Source organism: Scaptodrosophila lebanonensis, unplaced genomic scaffold, assembly GCF_003285725.1.
Source record: "Scaptodrosophila lebanonensis strain 11010-0011.00,11010-0021.00 unplaced genomic scaffold, SlebRS2 tig00000072-arrow-pilon, whole genome shotgun sequence".
Classification (NCBI taxonomy): Eukaryota; Metazoa; Arthropoda; class Insecta; order Diptera; family Drosophilidae; genus Scaptodrosophila; species Scaptodrosophila lebanonensis.
In genome coordinates this window covers 3,421,703-3,445,933 of record NW_022060558.1, presented here as the reverse complement: position 1 = coordinate 3,445,933, position 24,231 = coordinate 3,421,703, and the positions used below count along the sequence as shown (strand labels likewise).

General features: G+C 38.3%; 2 protein-coding genes across 4 annotated transcripts in view; one reads left to right on the top strand and one right to left on the bottom strand.

The window, feature by feature from the left end:
* Positions 1 to 41: 41 nt before the first annotated feature.
* LOC115625532 (glutamate [NMDA] receptor subunit 1) lies at positions 42 to 17,394 on the bottom strand. Of its 2 annotated transcripts, XM_030520607.1 has the most exons (15): positions 6,861 to 7,031; positions 6,669 to 6,791; positions 5,287 to 5,511; positions 4,974 to 5,185; positions 3,611 to 3,776; positions 3,310 to 3,415; positions 3,082 to 3,242; positions 2,793 to 3,009; positions 2,574 to 2,729; positions 2,355 to 2,488; positions 1,911 to 2,023; positions 1,273 to 1,701; positions 730 to 902; positions 415 to 671; positions 42 to 362 (listed from the first exon to the last, which is right to left on the bottom strand). In XM_030520607.1, the coding sequence occupies exons 1-15, from the start codon at positions 7,029 to 7,031 to the stop codon at positions 42 to 44; spliced, it is 2,964 nt and encodes a 987-aa protein (XP_030376467.1). The 2 variants fall into 2 exon arrangements, with proteins under 2 accessions (XP_030376467.1, XP_030376468.1); XM_030520608.1 differs by lacking the exons at positions 42 to 362; positions 415 to 671; positions 730 to 902 and adding an exon at positions 17,301 to 17,394 and having other exon boundaries at positions 1,582 to 2,023; positions 6,861 to 7,138.
* The window catches only part of LOC115625531 (inositol 1,4,5-trisphosphate receptor), a 28,877-nt gene continuing 12,092 nt past the window's right edge, over positions 7,447 to 24,231 (top strand). The window contains exons 1-3 of one of the 2 annotated variants that reach the window (XM_030520605.1): positions 7,447 to 7,598; positions 8,233 to 8,299; positions 23,026 to 23,285. In XM_030520605.1, coding sequence (XP_030376465.1) covers positions 23,185 to 23,285 — 101 coding nt within the window. In that variant the 5' untranslated portion in view covers positions 7,447 to 7,598; positions 8,233 to 8,299; positions 23,026 to 23,184. The remainder of the gene's footprint in view (positions 7,599 to 8,232; positions 8,300 to 23,025; positions 23,286 to 24,231) is intronic. The other variant, XM_030520604.1, reaches the window with a different exon arrangement.

The window sequence follows — 24,231 nt, the reverse complement described above, 5'->3', positions numbered from 1 at the left end:
TTGTGTCTCGGTTTTTAATTGGGATTACCAAAAATGTTAACTTAAACTACCAAATGCGACACGTCGCTGGTATAACCAGGCGAGTAACGCGGTGGCAATATGTTCTGTTGTGGGCGTGTCTTGCCAAAAGGTGGGGCCATCACTTTGGGTGATTGGCCCGGCTTGCCAAGCTCGTAAGGTCGGCGTATGCGAAGGACGTCAGCGTCCCCGGGCCAGGCGCGTTCGGGGCCCATGCGCTGTCCTAAACGTGGATAGCGCCGCTTGTCCACGGCTAGGCTGATTGTGCCCGGTGCATGAGTTGAGTTCAGTCCAATATTGTACTGCCGCTGCATGGCCAATGAGGCGCGTATGGTTTTTCGTTTCTGTGGAGTTATACATTAGGTTTGGGGTCTGTTGGATGTAGGGCTTACAAACCTCTATTGTACCACGCCACTTATCCGCTGCATGTCTGGCTATGTCTAATCTTTTTTGTTTTTTCACCTGATGCTTCTTATAGATGACTTCGATAATAATCAGACCCACGCCACCAGCTATGCCAACGCCAACAAGTATGAAAACGCCGGCCATATTCTTTAGGCCCAACGTATTGGGTGTTTTCTCAAAGAGCTCGCAATTTTGCTGCACATGTCCATGAAAAATCCATTGCTTATCAAGTTTCTCCATAAACCCACCTGCAATATCATAACGACAAACTGTGAGAAAGTCGGCGTAAGTTGAACTTATACTTACTCTCATGAAATTCTAATATGGCGAGGGTTACCGCATCAGTCCAAGGCGAGCCTTTTTGCAGGCCTATGCCATATCCGCTGCGTCCAAAAAGCTCACCAGCTGTAACCAACTCACAGTCCTTTGAGGCCTCGTACTCCAGACGCGAGGAGTCCCAAATGAAAGCCATTAGCTTGCTGTTGGGAAGAAGAAGCAGAGGTTAATTATTAGGAACACAAGGGAAGATTACGAATAAATTGCAGTCAAGATTAGTTCACAACAAGTAAGAAAAGTGTTTTGAAAGAGCGCTGAAGTAGAAACGTTTACGAAACATGTAGAGGGGAGTTTAAATACGGGGGCAACACTACGGCTACTGGAAGAGTCACTAAGTAGTGAGAATGTTAAAAAAGTTTGAGTATTGAAGTGAAGAGTAAGAATTGATGAGTGTAGTTAGTTGTAGTAGTACGAGTAGTTGGAATTCTTGGTAGTAGTGCCAAACATGCGACTATTTCAGCTACAATCAGCCGATCTTCAACATCAACCGATCTTTTTTAGCTGCATTGTTACCCCTTCTTCACATCCTGTATGGCCTGCTCGGCAGTATCATAGTTGTTGGCCTCCATTGTGCGATACATGTTGGATAGTTCAACCTGTCGCCGGAAATACATGTCCACCGATGAGCCCTTTACCGTGGCACACGTTAAGTTCTCCATTGTGTTGCGCAGACGCGCATCATTTATGCCGCTCAACTTAGTTTTGGGCCTTTCGAGCACGAGGAAAGCAGCCAGGTTGGCAGTATATGAGGCAACAATGATCATGGCGAAACCGGCCCAAACCATGCCCAGAACGCGAGCCGAGAAACTGCGCGGTGTCCCCTCACCAATGCCGCTGTTCAGTAGCACACCCCAAGCGAACCAAACGGCTGAACTGAGATTTAAAGCCTTCTCTTCATTGCTGTCTGTATGCGACAGCTTAAAGCGTCCAAACGGTGAAAATCTAGATGTTAGAGAATATTATAGAGGGTTAGTAATATCCATTATAGTATTTTAGCAAACCATGGCGATGGTTTATGGTCATGGGGCATGAAATTGTTGTTAACTGTCGAAAAAGTTAAGTCTATAACATGAACTTTATTCTGAAGGGGACGTGTGTGCGAGTATGTGTGTATGTGCATTGGACTTATGGAATTGGGAATTGGTACGCACCTATCTAACAAGTATAGCACGAGCGCCACAACATGGACCGACACCATTACCAAGATCCATAGCGTGTTACTAAATGGTTGCAAAAAAGACACCAGAGTACTCGATCGCGAAGGCTGTAATTTTACATTTGTTGTTAAATTATGGAACATTTTAATAACTTATAACAGTAAGTAATAAATATATAATTACAAAATGGCACAATAAGCATGTGAAGGCTGCCACCGAGGGGTATGAAGCTTCACATCAACCATTTGGTCAAGTTAAAAAATAGATTCGATACTCGTATATTATTTAAAGAAAGTTCTTTGGTCGACAGACCAAAAGCTCCAAAGGTTCCAAAAGTTATATTTGTAATTATTTTGAAATTATCCTTGCCAGACCGAAAGTTCCAAATGACTAATGTGAAACCGCATTCCCTTTGAAAACAGTTTTCATATGCTTCACCTTCTTCTCGAGTATTGTAATGCCTTGATATTTGAATGGCTTCGAGAATTCTATGTACTCGGCACGCTCCGGATTAATGGTCAGTGGTGCGACGATCATGTCGGCATGTTCATTGACCAACTCGCCAATAAGTCCTAGAATAAATAAATCAATTATTTATCTGTACAAACAGGGATGAATTATTCTGATGAATTCATTTTACTAATCCAGAAACAGTACCATTCCATTCCTTATTCTTTATCCCCGTGTTATTGCGCAAAATATAATGACCGAATTGACCATCCGGCGACAGGGCTAGATCGTAGGTAAAATTAATGCGTTTCGAGAGCTCTATTAAGAGATCGATGCAGTAGCCTCGGCAGCAAAATTCGTTGGCTAGAAAGAAAAGTCAAAATATAGAGCGGCTCGATAGTATAATGGATTGAGTTTTTCACTTACTCGTATCATCTGTGGAGTTAAAAAGTGGGCAGGGTCGTTCATCCGGCTCGCATTTAAACTCATCATCGCCCATGCGCCGCACATAGACAAAGGGCTTCTCCTCTATGGTGAGAACTTTCAAATGGGTGGGTATCATAATGCCCTCTGGCTTCCGTCGCTGTTTGCCCGCCCAGATGATATCGCTGTCATTGATCCGCATCCGCATTTTCGCCTTCTCCTGTAAAGATGTCAGCATTTGTTCGAATTTGCATTTGTACGAGTATGTTTGCAGACTGGTCCTTTAACTTACACTGTCGTAGCTGAATTTTCCCACTACCAGCTTTTGCTGCTTTTCCCGTATGTTGATGACATCGTAGCCTGCATAAATGCGGTCCCCATTGGCATCAAAGGCCACCTGCCCTGTGTCGCCAGTGATGTTGCGCGACTTCAAGTACTGAAAGAGTCGTTTGCCTGCCACATATTTAATGCATTTGGTTAACTTAAAACTCAATTAACAGGTCACATTATGTTTACGCACCCGATTCCCAGTTCACTGCCGAATCACCGCAGTCCTTTGGCGCCTCAGCAATGGTCTCATTTGAAATCATTTCCTTAATAGCCGAGGCAAGCACATAAACGCTGTCCTGCATGATTTAAAGAAAGGGAGATATGTAGAGAGAACGAGAGAGAGCAGGGTGATGAGGTAAGTCCTTTCATAAATATTTCAGCAAGCCAAGCAGCGTGGTAAGCGGGCCTAGAGGCTGGAAGCTGACTACTGAATTCTGAATGCTGGAGGGGCCGCTTCTGTGGGCCATACTGACACTTATGCTCACACTTACCCTAATGTGCTTCTTGTCGCTGTGGGAATGCTCGAGCTGCAGACCAAGCACTCCTTCGGGCGTATTGTTCGCATGCAGCGCCTGCTCCGTTACAATCCACACATGGCCCTCTCCGGTCATGTTATATTCGCCAGCATCGCGGAATATAACTTGTGCATCCTCGGTGCTGGGTAGTGTGCGAAAGAGCGAGAGTGAAATGGGTGTGAAAACTTATCACAATTTGCGGTATGTGGCATTTAAGTTGATTTCGTGATTTTGGATATATTCGTATACAAGTAATGAACGAAAAGCTCAAGGGAAGCACAGATTGCTGTTTGTAGAGCTTTTTATGTTTTTCACAGCATTAAACTAATAGTGCTATTATGACCATAGCTTTGTGGCTCATTAGGAGAAGTATAAAATGGTTAGCTTAATAAATAAAAAAAATAGTTGTATGGGTTGAGGCATTGCTGAATCGATTTTTCAAACTAAGAGCTGTGTAAAAATTACAGTTCAAACTGAATGGATAGTCTTTACATTCTCGACAAAGAAGACGCATTTTACTAAATGATACTAAATAATACTACGTAATTTAATTAAATTAAATTTTCAGATTAGCTAATATCTTAATCGAAGCATGTATGTATATTATAAATTATAAAGCATATCTTGATATTATAAAACTCTCAAACACACAAGTAATGGATCATTTTATAAAATAAAACAAGAGAACGCTACAGCCGAGCAAGCCCGACAGTGTAATACCCTGTACCCAGGTAAACTTCCGTCACTGAGTTACATATATGCGCCCAAAGCAGCAGCAAAAAGAGGAAGAAGAAGAGCGAACTTGTTGCTGCAGTTTGGGGGGGGGGGGGGGGGGTGTACTGGCGAGAATTTATTTCCCTAATAACATTTCTTAGAATTAACCGTATTAAATTTTAAACAACAGTAGATAATTATATATATGTATATGATGTGTGCAAAGTTTGGTTTAGGTAGCGGGGGAAGGGGGGGAAGGGGGGGAAAATTCCAAAAAATTAAATAAACTCGTCCTTTCTCGGACCTAGGAGAATCTGGATGCCAACTTTGGTTATTCTAGCTTATATAGTTTCTGAGATCCTTGCGTTCATCCAGGCGGACGGGCGGACAGACGGACGTACGGACGGACATGTCTAGATCGATTTCTCTCATCATGCTGATTCAGAATATATATACTTTATGGGGTCGGAGATGCTTCCTTCTGCATGTTACATACTTTGCACAAACCTAATATACCCTTTTTACCCTACGGATACAGGGTATACAAATTATTATTGTTAGTATGGGGAACAAATAAATGAACATCTTGAAAATAACAACAAGTGTGTGTGTATGTTTCCCTCACCTTGCATACATCAAATATACCCTCGACTGTGCCGTCTTCATGTCTACTAAATGGCTGGTAAAACTCTCCAGTTTCGGCTCAAATTCAACAATCAATTCCACAGTGGCACGCACGTCGTCGTATCGGACATCATCGTAGTAAGTTTGCGATGTTGTCTGAAAGCGACCCAAAATGGCGCGTCCATCCGTATCCGAGCTGTGGATTATGATTACCTAACAATGCGGAGGCAAGAACAGAAAGAAAGGAATAGAAAATAACGCAAACAGATTTGTTAGACAATGCAATAAGTCAAAACTCAGTAAACTTTTTGTACCTTCGTATAGCTGAAATGGCTCAACATCTCCAGCCAGACATCCGCCTGATGATAGTAAGGGGGTACGGTGCGCAGGAACGAAACGTGTATATTCTTATCGGAAAAGGCCGCATCCCGTGAGGATATGCCAATGACGGGTATTGAGTAGAAGCCGCTCGTATAACTTACAGCCGCCGGCGACAAATCACCTGAGGTTTGTTCATGCGAAACGACAACGGCGTAGACCTATGAGAAAAAGTACAAATGAGCAAAGGCAGCACTAAACAGGAAGAAGGCGCACAAGCAAAGCCTAAGACAGTGCGAATGAGCGAGCGGCAGTTGGCAACCTCGTTGACGTTGTTCAATGTCCTTGATGTTGGCACTCGAGACAAGCGGAAGTGTAAATCGAATTGGGCGCGCAAAATGGCGTCAAGAGAGCGTTCAATTGACTGCCAAAATATATATCATTATGGACGAGCGCAAGGAGAGTGCCTGAGTAAACATTAGTTTTTTTTTTACCTCTGTGTATATACTCTTACATGTGGGGGGAAAAAGAGTGTGTGTCTGTGTGCAATGATAGGTTAAAAATGGACGCACGTATTTGTGTGCCGGTAAATGATAAATGCGCTCGCTGCCTGATGGAACATTCCTCATTTAGTGGGCCGTTGTCTGAGTTTTAGTGTAAATGATGACAAATGAGCTTGGCACAGACCGTGTGATGGTTTTTGCGGTCCAAATGAAATACGCATCGAATTGATTTAGATGGTTTTGTTGTTGTTGTTGTTCTAGGCTTGAAATATGGTATCAAGTCTAGAAATTGTCAAAAGAATTTGATATATGTACTGACACCAATGATTAAGTGTCTCTGGTGAAATGGATAGAGGGTGAACTTTTGGTATAGCTGTACATTAAAGGTCATTAACCTGTGTGTAGGTTGATATTTTCGAAATATTTTACAACAAAATTAAGTAGTGTTTTTTTTCCTTAAATATCTTTGTTAAAGCTAAATGCAATGTTTGAGATTCGTTGAAGCACAAAGAACAACATTGTGCACACTTCAGAGCACAAGCAGGCAAAGCCAAAGGAATCACTGATTCATAACAATGAATTTTAAAAATTGAGCCTCAATGAATTGCGCAATTCAGATTGTAACAAACAGTCAGATAAGGTGCCAGTGACGCCTTTCACCCAAGCAGTGTAATATGCACTTCCAAATTACCGCTTATCATCAAGTAATTTCCGATTCATTTCCTTTTGAAATATTAAAACGTAGCCCAAGGATAAAAGACTCGCTTGCCAAAGCGCAACGTCTGCGAGATTGTCGCACACAAGCGGAAATGGCGACGTAATTGCATTGCCTGTTACAGTCAAAAGTGCAGGGAACATTTTGTAAGCCTACTTACACGCTTTTCGATGAGTTTGTCGCAGACGTTGAACACCGTCTTTATGGGATTTTTATCCATGCGTATTGTCTTATCATAGTAGGTAACTTTCCTCGGCACATATTGCTGATCAAAGTTGAGATGCTGGAATAAATGTGAAAGGAAGGTTTTTTAAAGCTCGTTTTCTATCCTGTTAGCTAAACAAATGCTCACCGCTATTGTTGTGCGAAAATGCTCCTCGCTGTCAGAGTCGCTCAATACGCCGCCTATATTGTATGTCGACGGATTATCCGAGGCTGTGTGCCTTTGTGCGGCAATCAACAACGATGTATTAACAATAGCAACAGCGTACAAAAGCCAACGGTAAACAAAGGCAACAACCATTGCTATGGCGACTTTTTTTCCTATTTTGTGCCCAACTTTTGCTAATTCCCTTTTGTGCGTCTTTTTTTCTATTTGCTAATCGGTTTTAGGGTAGTTTTAGGCATTTTCTGTAACAATAAGCAAAATATCATTTTATTTAATTCAAAGCAATTTAGCGCTGTGTTTATTTATTAAATATTCGTTGAATTTAAATTCTTGAGTGTGTACACACTAGCTCTTTCTCGATCACGCAGCGTTGCCACCGAGGGGTCTGAGCCGCAAGCCGCACGATCATCTGTTTTTGACACTTGTTGCTGCTACAGCTGCGCCATGGCTATGACAAGCTCCAGTCGCTCGCGCTCCAACGTAGTGGATTGGTTGTCGCTTTATTTTTGTCGGTTAATCGAATGTTAAGTTAAAAACTGTCGTGCGTGACGAATGCTAACGGGCTTGGAAAATATATTTTCATATTAAATAGGCGAGAAATTTGTGCTTGAAAATATCGCCCACTTGTGGATTTGTGTGTGTTTACCAAGCTTGGCCAAAAATATGACGGCTACATGAATGTGTAGAGTGTTAACAATCCAGGTGGAAATACATATAAATACATACATACATATATGTATGCATATGAAAATTGCTATCGTCTTATTTGTTGCTGCTATTGTAGTTGTTGTTGTGCGATCAGCGCAGTCTCAAAGCTTGCCTTTTGGCGTTGTACGTCTTGGTAACGCCCGTGACTGGGCGTGAGTGGGGGTGTCGTGTTGTTGTTATTGTTGTTACCGTTTGTACGCGCGCATATTTGTTGACGTTGTTTCGTCCGAATTGCTGTACGCGGGAATTGTTTGTCGCGCGTTTGTTATTCTCTCTTTACGTTTGTCTTATTGGCATCGGCGTTCTTGTTGAAATTGTTGTTGTTAATTTTGTATTGAAACCACAGCTGAAAAATTATTATTGCTATTGTATGCCGTTTTTGTTGTTACTTTTGCGGCTAAGTGCGCAGCCAAGGCGAAAAAAATATTAAGTTCTTCCACTTCGTGCAAGTGGTAGCCGTAATTGTTTGCGTATGAGTGTGTCTGTGTCTGTGCCTGTGCCCACGAAGCTCAATTTAAATAAAATAAATATTAAAATGTTATAAAAATTTGTGAATTTAAATCAAACGGCGCTGATATTTTTTACTTGTGCTATCATCACTGATTCAATGGCAAAATAAATATCAAAGATTGTGGTCGATTGTGTAATATACTTTGAGCTAGCAAATTATGCAAACATTAATCATACGATAGACAGTGAGTATAAAAATATATACATACAGAATATGTACGTACATGTGTACAATTTGTTCATTTAATTGTGATTCCATCGTCATGTTTAAGTTACAAATTGCCACTACAATAAAACCCGTTGCACCTGTTGCCCCATCTTGAATCTTGGCCGCATCGCATTTCTCTGCTCGTCTTGCAGGTTTCTGATCTCTAAATACACACATACATATGTACTCTTACATACTTACATACATATGTATGTACATGTGCTTGCCATACAACTTTTTAGTACGCTTGCTTGCCCTAAATGCAGCTCAATAAAAATAACTATCATTATCGTCAAGTACTTTTATAAATGACACAAATATTCGTTGAGCCCGGTTCACACTATACTGCTGTTGCTAAATTGTAAAAAATGCGCGCCTCTATCGTTTCTATAATAATCATTTACTGTAGCAGAAAACGTGTATAAGAATTGATTGAGAATAGAATATAATATTAAATACGACAATACAACTGAAATTGCACGCATGTAGAAAAATACGTTCCACCACTATTAATTTTAGAAAAGGTGTGTCAAACGCTTACCAATATTTATATTACTCACTAAAAAGTGTAAGAATATATTGTTTGATTGTAAGAATTGTTTCAAGTAGTAGGAGCAACAGTTGTAGAGTATTGAACATTGGCAAAAAAATGTGTTGAAATCGACCATGTCAATAGCCATAGTCTAAGAAACGATAATCCCTATCAAATATTGCCGTCCTGATACATTTGTTTGCAAAAATTATACCCTAAAGCATATTTTCGTACAAATAACGATTCCCGAAATTTTAATTCCAAACTGTTTGATGGTAAGAATGGCTAAGTCGATTAGTCACAGCGACTCGGGCTACCAAGTTATAATTTTTAGATTAAACACCAAGAAAAGAAAGTGTACTATACAAATATTGTTTTTGATTGAAATAATTGATTAAATTAATTTATTAAAAACAAACTTTAAATTGTAGTGAAATTCTATTTCCAGTTGTGTTTGGCGAATATCGGAAAGGCTAAACAAATCACATTGCAATTATACATGCCCGATACTTTTATTAGATATCTTTTAATCCTTCTTTATAACCCATCCTTTAAGTAGAGCACATGAACTTGAGCATTAAAGTCCAACGATTCGCTGCTTTTGTAATTAACAGCAGATTCTGCAGTAATTTCAGAGACTAGTTTTTTTATTAGATTTATTATACTTTAATCACTGTTATATGTCAAATATAAGTATTATTTCTTTATGTACATATTTGAGCTGAGAGTTCTTTAAAGTGCAACCAAACTGTCATCATTCATTGTGACCTCCATTCGGTTGTAACCAATTGAAAACAAATCATAAAAATCAAAGCATTGCCTATCAGAATCAATTTAAAACAGAGCAGGCTGATGCTGCTTCGTATCAGAGAACAGAGCAACAACAATTACAACAAGTGCTCGTTCAAAATCAAAAGAGACAACAAGGCAGGCGCGTGCTTAATTAAGCGCACATTGTTTGCACCACCCACTACCACCCACCACCCACCACCACCTACCAACCAGACATGCCAAAGGGGATGCTGAACGGAGGCACCCGTTGGCCACGATGCAATGCTTACAACAACAACAACAGCAACAACAGAAATGCGTGGCGCCAACGGCATGCGTTGCATAAATTTTGCATACAAAGTTTAATCGGGGCGTTGATATACATGCATATAAACACACATATATATATATACAAACCTACACATGCACACATACATATGCACACGTACGTGTTTATTGATGCACGTGCAGTGCTACATTTATGTATGTAGTGGTATAAAGTACAAAGAGGCAGCTGCAGGCTGCAGCTGACGATGATGACGTAGACGATTCAATTAAACTTTCAGCGAAAATCAATGATTGAGCTCAGAGCAATATTGAGTTATGCATGTGCTTGAGAGTTGGTGTACACTGTGCAGCTACCCTGCCATCCATATTCTATACATACTTGTATATGTATATTGTACACAAACACACACACTCACACACACACACAGCAGATACAAAGGCATGCCATAATACATAGTACATACATACTTATAAATGCACCATTTGCCTTGTACCATCATCATATGCATAATTTGCAACTCAATTGAGCAGCAAGATCTCGAAAACCTCACACCAAATAAATACGAGTAGTTATAGTTAGTAGTCTTTACATAATATTTCAACCCATACTCGTAAATAGGGGGCATTGATCTACATTCATTCATTAATAAGTAGGTACATTCGAATAATTTTAGGCGCTCGTGTGCTCGCATTCACAGTTCAAGTACACTTTGCGGCAATGAGATAGCTTGAGTTTGTGAGGGTTATCAATGGAGTGCACATCGAATGAAAGTACATTTGCAGATAGATTGCTTTTTATAGGTGAGAGATGAATAGAAACTAAGCGAACACAAGCATTCAAGGGCTTGAATTGTGCATTTGAAGGACAAGTAAAACTAAATAAATAGTAAGACTTTAGATAGACTTTATAGATAGAATTTAGCAGGAGAAAAACATTTTATATTTTAATAAATCAACAAATTGTGCTGTCGATACAGATTACTATAAAATGTTTTATATAGTATAATATTATAATATACTATTACATATATAGTATTATAATATAGAATAATATTATGATATATTTCCAACTTTAAAAAAGGACAGCCTAAAGCTATGCCCCGTCTCACAGCAGTAAATGATCAGAAATTTCCCCGCAGGACAGCTTTTACAGAATAGAGATAGAGGTAGAGTTAAATATAATACCTAAAAAGCTATTCGTTTTTCGGACACGTTGCTATCATTATTGGATTGGCTGAGATGGCCGCTCTAGGTTGTACGAATATGTTGTCAATCAACAGGTATTCAAAGTATGTATATCTTACAATATGTATTCAGAATTAAAATCGAACTAAATCAAGATAATGGGTTTGGATGTATTTTTAAAAATCATTTTTTGAATCATGGAAATCATTGTGCAACTTCTTCTGTATACTTCTGTAACCAATGTTGGAATTTTCTTTATAACCGTGCCAAAATTCTTTTGACAAAGAAATGAATATCATAAATTGGATATTAACGTGAAAACAAAAGTTACTTACACATATTATGAATCAAATTTTGAATCTAGTCTTTATATATTGTATTTAAATGCGGTTCCAAAACCTTAAAGCTTTAGTTACTTTAAAATATTTACTATTTACTTAAAGCGAAAGTGTGTTTCATGTATTTTATGCAATGCAATTAAATTAATTAAAAGTTTGTTTTCAGATTAAACATTATTAACATTAAGAAGAAATGACAGTATAAATGGGTTAATAAATGATGCATGTACATGTAAACAAATTGTATACTCGAACAACTTAGCAAACACAACGTTCCTGAGAATGTCAGATGCAAACTTTCCACTGAACCGGCACTAAACATAAAGCCAATGATTCTTTAACCGCAAAGGTTAACAAATATGCCCTAATTGTAAACTGTTTTGTGTGAAGTCTAGGAACAACAAATTCAGATACCCACAAGATACCCAATTTGAAGATTAATTGAAGCGATTGCTACTAGTTATACTCTGTAAATGAAATGTACAAGAGTATATTAGGTTTGCGGGAGGTGAAAAATGTAACAGGCAGAAGGAGGCGTGGCAGACCCCACAAAATATATATATTCTTGACCAGCGTGACAAGACCAGACGATCTAGCCCTGCCTGTCCGTCCGTATGAACACCTGGATCTCAGAGACTATAAGAGCTAGAGAGACCAAATTTTGCATAAAGATGCCTTATGTGTGTTCGCTATACGAGACTATAAGATCTAGAGACACCAAATTTTAGTCCCAAATGCCTTATGTGAATACGCAGAAAATGTGTATTTTGGAATTTCCATCTCTCCCCGCAAATCGTAACTCCCTTAATTCTTGGAGTTTTTCATTGAAATTCGGAAAATACGTCCTTAGTGATTATGAGTCCGTATGTCGAGTTTCATAATGATAGGCCGATTTAACAGGAAGTTATAGCCATATATGACCAAGCAGTGACCGCAGCTGTTGTTGTTACTGCTTTGTACAGGCACAAAGACACACACAAACACACACATGCACGCATAGATACGCATAAGATAATGGGTTTGGATGTATTTTTAAAAATCATTTTTTGAATCATGGAAATCATTGTGCAACTTCTTCTGTATACTTCTGTAACCAATGTTGGAATTTTCTTTATAACCGTGCCAAAATTCTTTTGACAAAGAAATGAATATCATAAATTGGATATTAACGTGAAAACAAAAGTTACTACACATATGTACAGAGTATTTCAAAGTCGGGATACCCGACTTTAGCTTCTCTACTTGTTTATTTAGGGTTCAACTAATACAATTTGTAAGCTCAGCATTTAATCCAATAAAACCGCCTGATTTATCGAGAGATTTCAGTAATATGACGTGGAAATTAAGGAATGAGAATTGTACATAATTTTGAAGAAGACTTTGAAATAAAAATTCCTGTGATGTCGCACATAAAATATATTATAATATAAAATTATTATTGTTTTTTATAAAAGTAACATTAGATATTAAGATTATTTTATCTAAAACTTTCTGTTCAAGTGTAGGAACACATTGAGGCAATTAGTTGTGAAACCTCATAGAACTAGCAAAAACTTATAATTGAAATAGTTAGAGATCTTCTTGCTGCACACTAATTAACTTAAAAGGCATTACTTATTTAGCCAAAAGTTGCACATTTGTTGCGCTCACATTTCCCGCTCTGTGGCTGTTAAATTTTCCTCCCATTGTGGAGCTTGCGAACGTGCCTTGGATAAATTTTCATTTAATTGCCTGTTGGTGCTATCTCTATGGTATGTACATATATACTCGTACATATGGTTGAGTGCCGTTGCATCTGCCTGTCCGAGTCTGGTTGTGGGCTTACATTTTTGATCTCGATTGCATCGAGCAGGCGGTGGCTTTTTGTAATTTGAACTGACAGCTGTACAATATGCTCTGTGTTCAGTGGCGCACTATTGAAATAATTCGTAGCTGACTTCAATGGCTATATTTTTGCGGCTGTCATTTTAAATAACTATAATTCAGATTGCAATATACAGCACAGTTGACTGATTTATTTATTTGACGTGCCCTACAGCACGTTTCTATGTTTTATGGTAACTATATTGAAATATTGGGTTATTTCAAAGTCATTAATGGATCAAATAAAATAGGTACTAGATTGTGATAGTAGCTATGGGACTATACTTTAAGCTGTAAACATTTATGAGATTTTAAAGTATGGCGAGAATTTATAAATATATTGTGAAAAACTAATACATATGGATAAATAGCAAATTTAGTTACGAAGTTGTTACTCAACTTTTGCATTATACGTCCGTATGACATGTTTTATCGTAATAAGTCAAATGTAAAGAAAGTTATACGCTGTTTTAGCTCAACTCTTTATTACACACATATTCTTTATAGCACCAATACCTATGCAAATGTGCAGGCATACATATTCAGCTTATTGTTATTTTTTATAGCCAGTACCCAAAGGGTAAAAGGCTATACTAGTTTTCTGCGAATGTATGTAACATACAGAAGGAGGCGTGGCACACCCCACAAAGTCGAGTCGATATAGCCATGTCCGCCTGTCCGTCCGTCTGTATGAACGCAAGGATCTCAGCAAGTACAAGAGCATGAATAACCAAACTTGGTATCCACGAGTCTGGGGTTTTTTTCTGATATACCCCCCTCCCCCACTCCCCCGCAATTCATATTTTTCATAACTCATGCAATTATTGGAATTTTGAACTCGGTTTGTGGTTATGTATCCGTATGCCAAGTTTCATCATGATAAGTCAATTCTGAAGGAAGTTATAGCACGCATATAAAAACGCAGAGACACGATTCTGATGTATGCTGTTGATACTGTACACGAACATGTCAAACAATTTAGTTTTTAATTTTTTCCTTTTTGGTGAGAGGCACAGGGTATTTAAGAGATGAGCATGCTCGACTTTAGCATTCCTTTCGTGTTTTTTTAATATAAAAGTCGAGGCTTAGGCTTTTTCTCTAGTTTTAAAATAAAATTCGTTCAAATATGTCAATAATACTATAGAGTGATTATCACAACTTAAAGTATTGTAAGTGGTACTGGTTTATTAAGTCTTCTTTCTTGTAAATTCCTTCATACATATAAATGTTCCTTTTGCATAAGTACTTCGCTTTACATACAAATAATTGATTGTAAGCGTCACGAAATACGAGAATATATGTTTTTTTCAACATTTAGTAAAATCGTTTAGGTTATTACAAGAACAACAGCGTTAAGCAACATTTCGTGAGAGTAGCAGAACTTACAAAGAAAAAGATGTTATTGTTTGTCTTGTGAAATAATTTAATGTTCACCAATAAATTTAAAAGTTTTCTCAGTACTCATGTGTTGGCTCCAGAATCTCGACAATTTTATGGGTATATTTTATAGCTTTCTTTAATTATTCCTGCAGTGATTGGCAGAATATATTGAAGCTCACGAAATGATGCTGCCTGCTAGGCAGACAAATTTAATGCCCGTTTTTTGTAAAATTAAATTAATGTTTAATGACTATAAATTCTGAGTTCGCAGGCTTGGACCCGATGCTCTCGAAAGCTGCCTTTAAAGTTATAAATTTAATGAGCATCGTTCATAGCTTTCCTTTCTCGTTTCTGCATTGATTGCTGAAATATCCGTAGCCCCAGTATATATTAAACAGGATGTGTAGCTCCTTATTCCGGCTCAATTTATTACCGTTCGCATATTTCGTAATTAAATTATGGCGAAATAAAAACAATTCCCGCTTCCTGCTGCCTCGTATCCTTATTAAGTGAAGGCTACTCCCAAAAGAATCAACAGACAAAAGCTTCAATCAAAGCAGCTGTAACAAAGCCCCTAAAATACACTTCCCCCCAGACCCACCCGCTTACAAATATGGCCAAAGAGACGAACAGAGAGGACGAGGCAGAGAGAGAGGAATAGAAAGTTGAAAGCAAACTTTGAACTTCGAATGTCATTCAATGGCGCAATGCACGCCCATGTCCACGCCCTTTGCTTGCGTTGGGCTTGTCACTTTTCTTAACCCTCGCAAGCTGTTTCATCCTTTTTTCTCGCCTAAATTTTATTCTGCCTTATGTTAGAAGCCGCCTAAGCCAATAACCAATCGATGAACATTTGCTAAAGTTGCTTTGGCCCTTCCTATGGTTTTCATTTTCTTCGGTTGTCTGCTAGTGGCATCACTGCATATTTTCAGGCAATTTTTCCGCCCCGCTCGTTGCCTGTCTGAGTGTTTTACACACGAATTGTTAAACATATGTAAGACTTTTCCTTATGCCTTTCCTTGACTCTCTTGCTTCATTGAGTCCCTTTGAGCTCTTGCGTTTCGCTTGGCTTCAGGATCCAAGTTATTGGCACATATACTTCACGTCCTATTGGCATTTTCCTTATTGTGTGTTTTTGGTATTGTGTGTAGCTTAGTTTAGCTGCCCTTTGCGTTTCTTTGGGTCTCGTCCTCTTCAATTCAGTTTAAAGCCAAGTAGGGTGCCTATTGTTGTTTAAGTGTTTTATGACTGTGGAAAAACTGTTGAGGGCGGTAACAACTTAATATGGTCGTAATGTTGGAAGGTTCTCCCTAAGGGCAGCCAAATGTTGTTGTTGTCGTTACTTAAGGCCTCAGCAGGAGTACAATTTGAAAGCTGCTCTAAAATATGAAATTGAACTTTTGTCTTTTAAAGTTTGCCCTTTTTTTGTAATTTAGATTCAAAACTGAAGGAACCAACCAATTTTAAAATATTTATGTATTGTTTGTTGAACATGAAACAAATTACCACCTTAGTTGTTTTTCCAACATGTAACCAACTAAGATTCCAAGGCATTCTTTTGGCATCTATATCCCTGCTGAATAATTTATCTTCATGTTATTTTATTCATTTGCTCGATCTAAATCAATTTTAGATTCCATGTTTATTCAAATTTTTTGGAGAGAGCTCTACACTTTATTTGATTTCTTAAAGTTTTATTACATTTCAATTTAAATATGGGACCTGGACATTTCCAAGCGATGGAAAGAATCGCTCATATTTGCGTGAGTTGTCCACCGCAGTGCTATACACCATTACATAAATAATATAAATGACGGCGCCAATGCAAATACATAATATTATACCTATAGTCGCCACTAGAAGGCATTGACTCACACTATTCGGATCCATGTTAGCGAATCCAAAGAAAGTTTATAAATGAACCTTTGAGTTGTCGTTTGTTGTTCTTATTCTTGCTGGTTTATATTTCTTATTCACTTTTCTACTAAACATTTTGCTTGGCGATAGCAAAATATTCAAAATTTCTAATGGCCATTGCAAATAATCTTGTCACTTCACTTTCACTGCAAATCGACTTCAATATGCCTTTTTCCACTTTTTAAGTTGGCGTTGGCTTAAATCAAGTTATTAGCTGCATATAGAGGTGTGTATATACATACATATAGTATATGTGTATTTTGTGTGGTGCTTTAAGTTATGCAAACACTTTTCTGTGCCACTCCTACGGGATGCTTTGCTTTCTCTATTCTTTTCACGCGCACACAGCCGCACGCATGTACACACACACACACACATCTACATGGGCATGGAACTTTTAGCCCTTTGCTTGATTCTTTGAGTCTGTGCTTCACTTTCGCTTGTGTACTATAGACGTAGTATATCTAGGGGCTGTGTGTCTGTGTGTGTTGTATTTTTATGAAATTAACAAAATGGGGTTTTCATTTTACAACTTTCTAAAAGCAAACGCTCTTAATTTCACTGTAATGAAGCAAAGTGCTTCTGCCTTACACATTCACTAACTCACACACACACACAAACACACACGCATACGCACGCAGCAACAGAGAACGCGCACAGCATCGCAGGCTGTTAGCGCACCACCGAAAATTGCTCATACGCACCGTGGACACGCAGCAACCGTCGCCTATATTTTCACGCTGCTTTCAGCCAGCAACTGTTTCCTCGTCGGACACAACTTTGCGCCTTGCACGTTCCTCTACTACTGAAAATCCTTTCTGGCTAAACTTTGCCACCAGCCTGTGCTTTTTGATTAGCTTTTCGGAAGCTTTGCTAAAGCTCCGCTGAGGCAGCTTTAAAGCTTCGCTACGCCTGCGCTGTTCAATGTAAACAAACGTTTTTATACTACTCTCTGTATTTTTTGCTCTCCGGGTTTCGTTTTTATTTGTTTCTTTTTTGTATTTTTTGCGAACAGCTGATTTTCTCAACTGTGCGTTTATCGGCGCCAGTCAGCTGCTCTGCTTGCGTTCCTTTTTTGATTAGTTGCCGACCATTGCGGTCGCACACACTTGTGGAGTTCATGATTCGAACGTTATCAGAGCTTTTACTGTGTGCCTGTGTATATACGTGTATGTATGTGTTGAGGCCATTGCACTAATACGAGCATGTATTGAAATGCACAGTGATATGAGCGTTAATCAGACTTTAAACAAATTAGTTTTGAATTTAAGCTTCGGCCATAATTTGTCTAATTAGATTTTCGGTTTTTGACAGGCGGCCCATTTGTAAGACTGTGGTAGCTTAGCATTCGCTATCTGCAATGTGTTTGCCAAATTGACAACTGTGCTTAGAACAGACTGGCAAACACAATTACCCACAAACAAGTATTAATGTATATACGTATGCAAGATAAGCGAAAACAGCTGTATAAAAGAAAATTCCCTTACGGCGAGCGTTTTTCACAGCCAGGCTAACACAACTTTAAAAGCTACAAATGATAAGGCCAGTTAATAGAACAAAAAGAAAACCAAGCCCAGCAATTGCATTTGAGAAGCTCGCAAAGGCTTTGCGCAAGTATGTATGCACAAATACTACCAATGCAGAAAAATAACAAAATACACATAACTTAAAAGACGTTCGAGTAAAAATGTTCATGCACCTGCTTCATACGAATGATCGAATAGCTTTGCTTAAAATATAGTACTGCCTCAATAATCGAATATTTTCAATTCATGGAATGCGCTGAGTTGGCTTCCACTGTTTACTACTTATTATTTTGTTTTTAACATATGTAGCTATAAACATTCTAAATCCAACGATGAGTCCAAATGAGTCTTGTCATTGAATTTTAACAAAACTAAAACCGTTGCTTATTCTAAGGCTATTCGTAGGGTACAAGAATCAGTCACGGATTTGTCTCATTATTTATAATCTCAGACAGCCACATGTACTGCTAGCGATTTTTTAAATATTAATAAAATTAATCTCGGCTTTGTATCTGCTATATTAACTATGCATAATTTTGTTTCCACTTGAAAACTTCTGTGGCACTTGAATTGTGCAACACAACACTTGTCGGATCACTTGCATTTAGTTGTGGCCCTGACCCAGAAAATATCTTACCATTGGCCTTAACTGACTGGAAAAACTGACTGGCAAAGAACAATGGAAAAGAGCAATGTTGACTTTAGCTGGGGGGGAAACAATGAGAAACGCACAAGCAAATGTGAAAATCTAATCAGGCCTCAACCACGCGTGTACACACACACACACGCACAAACACGCACACTTACTAACAAAGCTAATTTTTAGAGGCAGAAGCAGCGGCAGTATGTATAAGAACAACAATAACGAAAAAGAAAACGGATGCATGAATGAAAACAAAAGTCACAGCATTTGGCAACTGTTTTGTTTGTACTCGAGTCAAAAGGAAAAACGCTCAAAAAAGCTTTGAAAATGAAAGCGAGCTACCGCCAACCACCCACCACATAGACTGACACACTGCCTTCCATTTGCAGCTTTTCACTCGGCATCTCGGCGCCTGAGCTTTTGTGCGGGCGGCGAATATTTCGAACTTTTCGCTGCTGCCTGCGACCACTTCCACGCTTTCACATTTTCGTTTGAGCGTTCGCCGTTTGTGGGTCGTCGCGAAAACCGTCGTCGGGCTACGTCGGTCGTTGTTGTGGTTGTGGCTGTAGCTGTATTTGTAGTTGTAACTGTGGCCGTTAGAGCTGGAGCCCCAAATGCTGCTACAGCAAGAAGCAATTCCGTAATTATTTATGTACGCGCGCGTTCCCTGTGCACATAGATATTCGAATTTTATGCCAAACAGAGAGCCATCATCATTTTTTGTTCGTGGCTAACAGCAAATAAATAAATTCATATATTTGTTTAGTTTAACACAGAACGACCGCTTCTTGTTTACACGTACAACATTTTTGTGTAAGTATGTGGCCGAACGTGAAAATTTGCACCTGGAAAAACAGCATCCAGTAGGCAGCTTCCGCTACGAGCATTTCTCGCTCGCCCATACATAAAAAGTAGGCAGGCAGTAACATTTTTGTCTAGTTGTGTGTGTGTGATGTCTCTTTGTATGTGTGTGTGGTGGGTGTATATACATTTTACCCTTTTCATTCCCACTGAGGAAGTTTTTATCGCAATATTTGGATTATCATTTGATTGAAATGTCTGCTTGCGTGTTCATTAATTTAATGAAATTTCAAATAAATTATTCCTCCAATTAATGTCGAGTAGCAGCTGTTCGCAGCACATACGAAAACGTGCTATTATTTTTAAGTTTATTTATATGCTTAACAATTGTTATTTCATGCCTGAGAATCCAGTAAACGCTTACAAACAGGCATGTGAAAAATGTACACAAAATCTGTTAACCTCTACGAAAAAGTGCAGGATGGATCTAGAATAAATGTGAATACGAGGGGGCGCTGACATATTGACACGATTTGAAGTCTGCTTTCATTCACTCGGCAAGCCAACAATGTGGGTGGCTTGTGTGTCACAGCTGACGTCCTACCCGGACAAAGAATGGCCAGAAAAAATGCCTATCATACAAGTATAGTATACTGGTATGAATGTATGCTTTTCTGATTTGGCATTGTGCGGCAACCCGCCGGCACACCTCCTCACAGCATCCGCCCTCATCCTGTTGTTCCCGCTCGCTTGCGTGTGATTGACATTAAAACTTTTGCGCACTTGCCCTAAGGACACGCGCTGCACGAAGTTTCTTTAAATATATTGTGTGCTGTGGGAGCATAAAATGCAAATTTAAAACACTTGTACGTCTGCCTGAAGACTCTCAATATGAATTTTTAATAATTCCTTCGTATCCATACTTATATCTCCGTGCACACACACACACACATGTTGTCTGTACATCGGAATTTTACAGCTTTTGTAAGCAGTTATTTACTCACTGAGTAGGAGGCTTATACTAATTAGCATTGTCTACATTGTGCGCGAAAAGTTGATCTGAGCAGCATATTTAGGCATAACAGATGTCAGTATTTTGTGGAGGCAAACGGAATAATGTGTATGCCGAATATTGCGTATACGCCCCTTGGTGCCATTATTACTGCCTCAAGACCGTATCGCCGTCATTATGTTTAGCTAATCCAATGTGAAATATTAACTGAAGCATAGGCTACTTAAACGAAAGCTGCCATAAGCTACTCGTTACATATAAATTGTGAAAAAGTGCTCGGCTTTGCTACGTCTGTTTGGCTAGTAATCAATATTTATGCTATTCCATCTGATTATTATGCTAGACATGCGAGTTCGTTGAGCTCAACCAAGTTCTCGGACATTACACAACACACAAACACACATAAAATTCAACCGAAAATCAGAAATCAGAATGTCATATTGGTGCACAACTTTTCCAAAGCAATATTAGCGTTGATGTCCATGTGACACAATACTATATGTATGTACATATGTGTCATTAGGAGCCATTTAAATACAGGGTGTCAAATTTAGACACATAGTTTTGTGTACATTTATTAATTCAATAATATAACTTACAAATGAAATAAGTCCTCTATAGCTGTGCCTTAGCTATTGAACTTTCAATGCCTTTCAAGTAATTTTGAGTCAACATTATTTAATGCTGGTCTCCATTGAGCTTCGACATCGTATGGATATAGAATAACAGTTGCAAACTTTTACTTTAAAAAATATAACAAAGCGTACGATTACGAGTATTATTCAATATCAAATAAAATCGAAAAAAATGAAAAAAATTAAAATGAACAAAACAATATTTTCTCACCAATTCCAAGTTTTCTATTTCAATAAAGTATATGTAAATGCTGAGTTTATTTCACATTGAATGTAGAAGAATATTTTGAAATATTCCGAATTGCTTCTATATTGGGTATATATTAAGGAGCACGTCAAACATATAGTGCGATGGTATTTTCCCATATAGGAACATAAGTCAAGCGAGCTTAATTAGTCTTGGTTTACAAAAGACATTATCAGTCCGAAATATTTCTCAACTAAAAATCTTTTTTATACAGCATTTGCTATTAACTACTTTTGCTACTTAACTTTATTAACAATCCACTTTAGGGCTTAACAAGTAAAAAAGCTAAAGTCGGGTGTCCCGACTTTGAAATACTCTGTACATATGCGCTTGAGCAGCGCTGCAGCAGCAAATATATTTATGGCTATAACTTCTTGTTAAATAATTAATAACTAACTGGCGGTATTTGCAAAATTTTAGTTCGAAATTCCAAGAATTACGGGAGTTAGAGAAAATCGCGATTTGCGGGGGAGAGGGGGGAGGGAGGGAAATTCCAAAAAACACATTTTCTGCGTATTCACATAAGGCATCTTGGACTTTAAATTTGATATCCCTAAGTCTTAGAGTCACCGAGATATAGGCGATTATACGAACGGCGTTACGGAAAAACCCCCATAGGGGGGAAGTGGGGGAAAATCAAAAAAATAAAACTCGCATAGCATACACACATAAGGCATCTTCGTGCAAAATTTGGTGTCTCTAGCTCTTATAGTCTCTGAGATCCAGGTGTTCATACGGGCGGACAGACTGACAGACGGACAGACAGGGCTAGATCGACTCGTCTTGTCATGCTGATCTAGAATATATATACTTTGTGGGGTCTGCCACGCCTCCTAAGCCAAACCTAATATACTCTTGCACATTTCATGTACAGAGTATAAAAAGTACCAAAACAACCCAATACATGCTCATATATTTTAATTCAAAACTGTTGTACACCCTGTATTGTCGTATCCTCCCACTGATTCAGCTATAATCATGCACAATAAAAACAATCATAAAATGTACATTGAGGCAGACAAAACACTAAAAAGCCAACTTTGTACTTACTTTAGAACATTGAAAGCACCCCAAAAGCGTAAAAAATCAGCATTGAGAATATTTGGAAAGCGTCCGTCAAGTTGACAAAAAGTATACTAGATATATACATATGTATATACAACCATAAATGGAAATGAGTTTCTTTTCTGTTGACGATTTGTTGGTTGATTAATTGACCAGCCTGGAAATGTTGGAAAAACTTAAATGAATATTTGATGCGTCCCACATACAAGCAACCAAATGTAGATAGACCCAAAACACACCCTCTACTCACTATTTACTATACTATAGTATACCATACATATTCGATATCTGAATGCGTGCTGTCGGTTAGTAAGAATGTACATAGGGCAACAATGTTGCCGGTTACTTGACATGATAACAACTAATTACCTTGAACTGCTTTTATATGGGTAGTAAAATAAATATAATTATTTAATAGAAATTAGCTATTCCCCTAGCACATGTGTGAATGGTTCCTAAATAACGCCTTTCTCTCTCTCTCTCTCTCTCTGCTCCCATAGGACATAACTGGAAGGACAAATCATTGCTATTAACTCGTGTAACCGGCAACAAACAATACCAGAGGCTGCCACACGGACACACGTGATAAACCCGCAAGCGTACACCCCCTTCCCCCACCCCCACACTCGCCACCCACGCAGCTCCAACACATTGCAAACATGGGCGACAACATAATTGGCTCGGCGAGCTTCCTGCACTTGGGCGACATTGTTTCGCTGTATGCGGAGGGCAGTGTGTGCGGATTCTTGAGCACACTCGGGTGAGTAGAAAGCACATTGAATGACATTTAATTTGTGACGGCTAAAGGCGCACTTCAAACGAAATGCTTAGCTTTTTATGCCCGCTTAGCCATTTGTTTGGGTCTGCCTCTTAAATTTATGAAAAAATACACGCCAAATAGAGCACAAGGGAGCAAAATGGAAGACATTTAATTAGGCCATAAAATATATTGAATGGTCTAAGAAAAACCACCTCTTCTTAAAATACCCCATACAATTAGTCAAAATATTTGAGATGTGAGATGCAAATGTTTATTTTCCCATTAGTTTTTTCAAAAGCAAAGAAATCTCACTATTTCCATTCTGTTCTTTATGTTTTCGAAATCCGATATTCAAATATCTGCGTCCAAGTTCTGTTATTCCCAAATGCTAAGTAATTATAAACATACGAATTACAAGGACACTCCATTCGTCCTTGTTTCTTTTTCTTCTGTTCTGATTGGTAGAACATCCTTAGGCAATCCTGAACTAATACTAATGGATGAGGTTCATTTTGAAATTTAAAGCGGAAAGGAAACTGGATCGAAATTGTTTCCCTTTCTCTTATTTGTTCATTAAAGAATTATTTACAATTTGTTAAGACAGTATAGTATTCTGCTACCAATATGGCAACTTAAACTAGCTGAATATTAATGGGAAATACAAGAATTCCCCATAGTATACACTTATATATGTAATCAGGACCAACTTAAATATATGTAAAAATACTATGAAATATTTATAGTTATAGTTATACTTATAGTTGAAATTATATTGACATTTATTTCCAAATTCTTTCCCATCAAATTAAAGCCGTTATTTGTAAATTGAAAGCTTCACGATAATATTTCACAACCCAATATTAAAGAAATGAAGTAAAATATTTAAAATAAAAACCAAAATAAGAATTGTGATAAAAAAAGGTCTCTAGAAACCCCTATAAAAACA